At 44.0% G+C, this 6,461-nt stretch overlaps 1 protein-coding gene across 2 annotated transcripts in view; it reads right to left on the bottom strand.

The window, feature by feature from the left end:
- The window catches only part of tert (telomerase reverse transcriptase), a gene marked incomplete at its 5' end in the record, with an annotated part of 16,924 nt that extends 10,758 nt beyond the window's left edge, over positions 1-6,166 (bottom strand). For both annotated transcript variants that reach the window (XR_001312623.1, XM_014034630.1), the window contains 5 exon segments: positions 3,446-3,607; positions 3,720-3,887; positions 3,956-4,109; positions 4,203-4,392; positions 4,873-6,166. Coding sequence is in view for 1 of the 2 variants with exons in the window: in XM_014034630.1 (XP_013890084.1) it covers positions 3,446-3,607; positions 3,720-3,887; positions 3,956-4,109; positions 4,203-4,392; positions 4,873-6,166 (1,968 nt within the window).
- Positions 6,167-6,461: the final 295 nt, after the last annotated feature.

Genomic DNA, 6,461 nt, shown 5'->3' with positions numbered 1-6,461 from the left:
ATACACGCCAGTTTCCAACCGTCCTCCATCCGAAACCGAGACATCGCAATCCAGGAACACCAACTTAATATATTCATCCACAGAGTTGATGTGATCAGTGAAATGTTGGACTTCCTGGGCTTTAATATTAACCCAGGTGTCGTCAACATATCTGAACCAATGGCTCGGTGGCACCCCTGAAAAGGACATCAAGGCTCTCTTTTCCACTTCCTCCATGTACAGGTTGGCAACAATAGGAGAAACTGGGGATCCCATGGCACACCCATGTTAAGATAATCAAATCCGATTTCATTTATTTGATTATATTTTTACTCATTTTTATATTTTATATTTATTTCACTTTTTTTCCTGAAAACAAAAATGTAGCTTTTAATTTATATTTACTCCATCAAAGTCTCGGTTTAGTGTTGGTGGACTCAGTCTTTTGAAATATTTTTCTTAGAACCTGAATTGTTTATGAAGTTCCAGTGCTAAAGATATGTATGGACTAGATTATAGGGCTGCACAATATATTGACAATTTATCGTTATCATCATGATAACAGCTTGTGCAATAGGCATATCACAAAAAACTGCAATAAATGTTTCACTCAAAAGTTTGCATTTATGAGTTTTGTCACTCAGACAGAAGCTTGAAGTATTTCACCAATCAAATGAAGACTCATGTATTTGACAAATAGGATGGATCTCTTCATATTTTTAGAAAATTCATGCTGGAATGGAAATGATTAGGTTTTTGTTTTTTGTTTTTTGCTCTGAACCCAGAGCAAACGTTATTTAAGCACTCCGGAAGCAACCGATAGGTGTCGGCAGTCCAAGTGGATTGCAGCTCAGGTGGTCACCGAGGCAAAAACTTGGGTGTGGGAGGAGTTCAGAGAGACCATGGAAAAAGACTTCCATACGGCTTCGAGGCGATTCTGGTCCACCATCCGGAGTCTCGGGGTGGGGGGAGCAGTTCGCCACCAACACTGTTTATGGTGGGGATGGTGCAATGCTGACCTCAACTCGGGACGTTGTGGGTTGATGGGCAGAATACTTCGAAGACCTCCTCAATCCTACTGACACGTCTTCCCATGAGGAAGCAGAGCCTGGGGACCCTGGGTCAGACTCTCCAATCTCTGGTGCTGAGGTCAGTGAGGTGGTTTAAAAGCTCCTCGGTGGCAGGGCGTCGGGGGTGGATGAGATTCACCCAGAGTTCCTTAATGTTCTGGATGTTGTGGGGTTGTGTTGGTTGATGCAACTCTACAATATTGCGTGGACATCGAGGGCAGTTCCTCTGGATTGGCAGACCAGGGTGGTGGTCCCCCTATTTAAAAAGGGGGACCAAAGAGTGTGTTCCAACTATAGGGCGATCACACTTCTGAGCCTCCCTGGTATAAGGTCTATTCAGGGGTTCTGGAGAGGAGGGACCCTCAGATAGTTGAATCTCAGATTCAGGAAGAGCAGTGTGGTTTTGGTCCTGGTTGTGGAACAGTGGACCAGCTCTACACCCTCAGCAGGGTCCTGGAGGGTGCATGGGAGTTCAACCAGACTACATGCGCTTTGTGGACTTGGAAAAGGCGTTCGACCGTGTCCCTCGGGGACTCTTGTGGGGGGTACTCTGGGAGTATGGGGTACCAGGCCCATTGATACAGGCTGTTAGGTCCCTGTACAACAGGTGCCAGAGCTTGGTCCACATTGCCGGCAGTAAGTCGGACTCATTTCCGGTGAGAGTTGGACTCCACCAAGGTTGTTCTTTGTCTCTGATTCTGTTCATAACTTTTATGGACAGAATTTCTAGGAGCAGCCGAGGTGGTCAGACTGACTATTTTGGGTGGGGTTTGAAGAAGCCTGGGGCAGCTGAGGGGGGACATGTAGCTCAATCAATACAGCCAGAAAGCACCGTTATTTTTTTATATAAATATTGGTCATAACTCAAACAGGAAGGTGCTAGTCCCATCAAATTTAAAGTTAATAAATTATGTTTAAATGTTCACAAAAATTATTGGAGACATTTTTCTGTTTTAAACCATAAATAGGCAGTCGATAAATTGCATTTAGATGGTAAATATACTTTGACTATTACATCATCTATTAGCTCCCCCACAAGACAAGACAACCTCCGCCCACCCAAGATCTTCTGCCTATATTCCAAACTCCAATCACCGTTAGGAAAAACTATGCCCACAGACAGGAAACTCCACCTATGTACTTGCAGAGACCCCTATTTCATATCTGACCTGCAGACCCTGCAACAGCAGTCTGCTGACATGCTGCATCTGTGTGGGACCCCTGCTGCACTGAAGCAGACAAGAGGCAGCAGAGATTAGCCAAACTAGAGGAGCCTTAACCGAGTGAGAAACATTTAGTGAAGTTAACACCCGTATTATAGGTGCATCAAGACCTGCACTACATTTCATCCCTGAAGTCAGAACTACTGTACGACAAATGTAAACATGTAGTAACTCCTGTTTTCAATGAAACCTTGATTAGTAGACTATCTACAGATGCAAACATTTATTACACTTACCATTAATTGTTGAATAATGTTTTTCTTGGTTTTATAATAAACACCATAGTGTCACATTGTTGATATAACATGATGTTTGTTGAAGGTAGCACAACTGTGTTTGCTGCAACACCAGTTTCACTTGTTCCCCCATGTTTGTCTTGTATGTYTTCTTGAATGGGTGTTTCTTAACTGCCCCCTCCCCCTTCCCTGAATGTACAGCACCKTGTGAATTTATTTCTGTGAAAGGYRCTATATAAATAAAMCTTTACTTTACTTACTTTACTAATGTTTTAGATTAAAATTTCAGTTTCATCCTTCATCTCTCCAGCAGAAAAAAATAGAGCTAATTTTCCTTTTGCAACTTGTATACTCAAAATATTTGATTTGATTATTTTAATTATTTACGTCACCTTTTGATACATTTAGCTTTGAAGCAGTTTTGAGCTGCTAATAGCTTTGTGTTACCTTTAACTACCTTTCTGCTTCTTTTTGCTTGCATYTTGATAATCAAGCTTTTCACTTTTTGCAACATATTTCATTTTAGCTAGCTTTTAAAAACCTATAGCTATGAGATAATGTATTCTGCTTTTAGTTAACTTTTGCTTCTTTTAGTTAGCATTTTATTTTAGCTTTATAGCTATCCTTTTTGCAACATTTAACTAGTATTTAAGATTTTAGCATTTTTGGTAAATTTAAGCCATGCAGTACCAAGGATTCACACAATGTTTTCACAGAAAATGCTTTCTTTAGTTTAATATGCACCTTATGCAAACCAAAACTTGAATGTTTTTGTCGTAATTTGCATTATTTTTGTCTCATTTTCAAAACTGGTTGTTTTGATTTGATTTGAAGCATTTTGACCACTGTTCTCTTCAATATTTTATATTTACGTAAAGTTAAAATTGGTTGGAGAAAGTTTTGGGCACCACTTGAACAGTTCAGAGTAGGGCAGTACCTGTCTAACAAAGGTCTTTTTCAGACCTTCRTGAAAATCCATCCAGATCTTGGCATAGCGACGGACCTTGAGAGGTTCATCTTTGACAGGTGAAATGACCTGGTTAACGACCTCCATGAGTTTGTCATGTGGCAGACTCTCATAGGCTCCACTCACATCCACCTTAAACACACATACAAAAAAAAACAAGGTGCACACAGCACTGGAACTGCTCAAAATCAAATTACCAGTAGGTAATAAATTAGTAGTAAAAAAAACAGGTGAGTCAGCTCACCTTAACAAAGTAGAGGCTTTGTGGGTTGTCTTTCTGAGCCGATGCCACTGAGCACAACAGCCTGTGGATATCAGTCATGTCCCACACCGTGGAGCCAAGCAGGGACGGAGTGGAGCGCACACAGGCCTGCAGCGTGTCCTGCAGGTCCCTGACACGAGCCTGGAAGACCTGCAGGACACATTCTGTCATTTAACTTCCTGATGTGAGAAAATCCCACCATGACTGTGTCAGTGTACCCTGGTTTTAGGGTCCGCTCCTGTAACCCGTGTGATGGGTCTCATGCTGTCCGTCTTGGGAATGAAGCGAAGTCGAGAGGTGACGGTGCCTTTGGGGAGGGAAGCCACCTGAGCTGGAGACAGCTCCTCCAACTGGCCTTTAGCCAGGTGACCTCTGACATACACAATAGATTACTTTTTCCTTTATTTGTGACCTTCTGTCTACATAAAACTGGGTAACCATGGTTATGTGTTCGTATCTTTGTACCTGAAGGCCAAGTCTTGAAGTCTGGCCCACACTTTYAGCCTGTAGAACCTGATGAGGTTTTTTTGCCCCGTGCTCTCTGTTGCATAAAAACAAGCTCGGACGAGGCTCACAACATACCCATCCAAAAGCCAAGTCAAGAACTGACCCAGGATCTGGGTCCGGTATGCCAGCTCACTGGGTGGAACACGACCTAAGACCAGATTATTTTAAAAGCATCATTAAAAGTTTGAGAAGCCAACAAGGACAATTAAGCCCCYTTTCCATGGTGTAGTGTCGGAACGGTCGGTGTAGGTACGGGTCGGACCGGTTGGTTTTCCATTGATGTTCCAGTCCGGTTCCAGTGGGTGTGTTTTGGGCGGTTGGTGGAGGTGGTTTTTAGGTATTTTGAATAAAGGTTAATGGGCAAAATGAGCGATGGAAACACATTTGATGAATAACTTTAGAAATTTTACAAATTTGCAAAAATTTAGCCAATCAGTGACGAACAGTGTTCTGACGTCGCATTTTGGTGTCAGCTGGGGCCGGTTGGAACCACAATGAAGTAGGTACTAAAAAMAGTGCCGGTTCCATGGATCTGACCTAATGGAAATGGCTTGGAACCATAMCGAACCGTACCGAACCRTGGCACTAGTGGAAAAGGGGCATTRGTTTGTGTCYATAATGAACTCACCGGTCTTACTCATCTTCAGCCAATCACAATCGTTCACCTTCACCTTCCACATCAGTTCAGCCACTGACATCCTTTCAAATTTGCTGCTTCGCAGGAAGCCTCTGACTCTGGCGAGGAAGTGAAGACGGTTGTGGTCGGAGCCCCACAGCTCTTGAGGGACCACAGCACAGAGGCACTCCCTGACGAACAGGTAGACCCGATGAGGGGCGCAGTGTTTGGGTAACAGGGACTTTAACTCCGCCTGTCCTGAACTGCTCTGCTCATCTAGCGGACACATCTTCTGCAGAATCTTGTCATAGTGGCATTTTTTATGMAGCTGTAGCAGCTGATTGAACAGAGGTACCATGTTAAAAAACCGTCGGGGAAGTTTCTCTGGTTTTCTCTTCAGCCCTTTAAAATACATCAGACCCTCAAAGAAGACCATCCTTATTAAATCCTTCCCCTGTAACCTTCTGGCTCCATCCACGGTGGTCTTCTTCCTGTTGAGCAGGAAGCTGCGCATCCCTCTGCCACCGTACAGGAACCTCAGTGTTTGGATGAAACATCGTGTGGGGGGCAAAGGTGGGAAAGTTCCTGCTCTCCAACTGGGATCACCTGAGGGGAGGACGGCTGCTGACGTCTTAGTGGGCTGTTTGAAGGCAGTCGCTTCAGTTTCCACATTTTTCTTTGGCAGTGTTGATTCCACAGACGTGCTCGGTCTTTCCTCTGTTTCTGAACACACCTGTTCCATTTCCTGTTTGTCTTTTTGTTTGGTCAGTYGTCTCCTTTTACTCAGCGCAGCCTCCTCCGGCTCATCTGGGTCCCTCTTTCTTTTCCGTTTATTCACTTTTTCACCCCCTTTCATCCCTGGTTTGCTGGCCTCAGGCTTCACRACGACACGTCTCCTCTTCAAGTTTGACCTCTGACTCCTTCCAAACGGAGAGCAACCTCGGCTCTTAGCTTGAGGCTGCAGATTAAACTTGCTTGAAATGGTGGACATGGACACCCTGTCATACACGGGAACACCACACAGCTGGAAAGCACATGAGGGAGGGACTGCCATGAACACAGAACAGCTCTCCAGCAGGTAGCGTGTGATGTCTGTACCGAGACGTAAGGCGACTCTCTTCCACAGGTCACTGCCGTGGATGAAGGCAGCACTCTGAGTGGCCTCGGCTTGGAATTTCAAATAGTCTGCGTTTCGATTCTCCTGTGCCACACTCGGAAAACGGTAGCCTTGTGCCAAGACGTTCCTTTTCTTCTTCCTTTTCATGGTGTTGAGAACAAAAGCCAGGAGTTCTGGAAAAGTGCAAATCTACAAAAAGCACAAATACATCACCACTAAAAAGACTTGAAACAGAAAACTGATAATCTTATAGATAAACACAGAATYAGACATATAATACCTCTTGGGTTGATGATTGTCTGACACAAAAAGACAAAAGTTGGCAGTAATGTTTTACAAGGGTTTGTTTGTGTGCTTGTCTACTGCCAACACCACGAAGCACAGGACAAATCTTATTAAAACTGTAGGGATCACCTGGAGTGAAGAAACAACATTTACTGCCTCGAAGCAGGCCTACTGAGAGGACAGGAACTCTGTCACAAAC

The sequence above is a fragment of the Austrofundulus limnaeus genome, unplaced genomic scaffold (genome assembly GCF_001266775.1).
Source record: "Austrofundulus limnaeus strain Quisiro unplaced genomic scaffold, Austrofundulus_limnaeus-1.0 Scaffold2199, whole genome shotgun sequence".
Taxonomy (NCBI): domain Eukaryota; kingdom Metazoa; phylum Chordata; class Actinopteri; order Cyprinodontiformes; family Rivulidae; genus Austrofundulus; species Austrofundulus limnaeus.
Note: the sequence above shows the minus strand (reverse complement) of the source record. Positions and strands in the feature narration are given on the sequence as shown.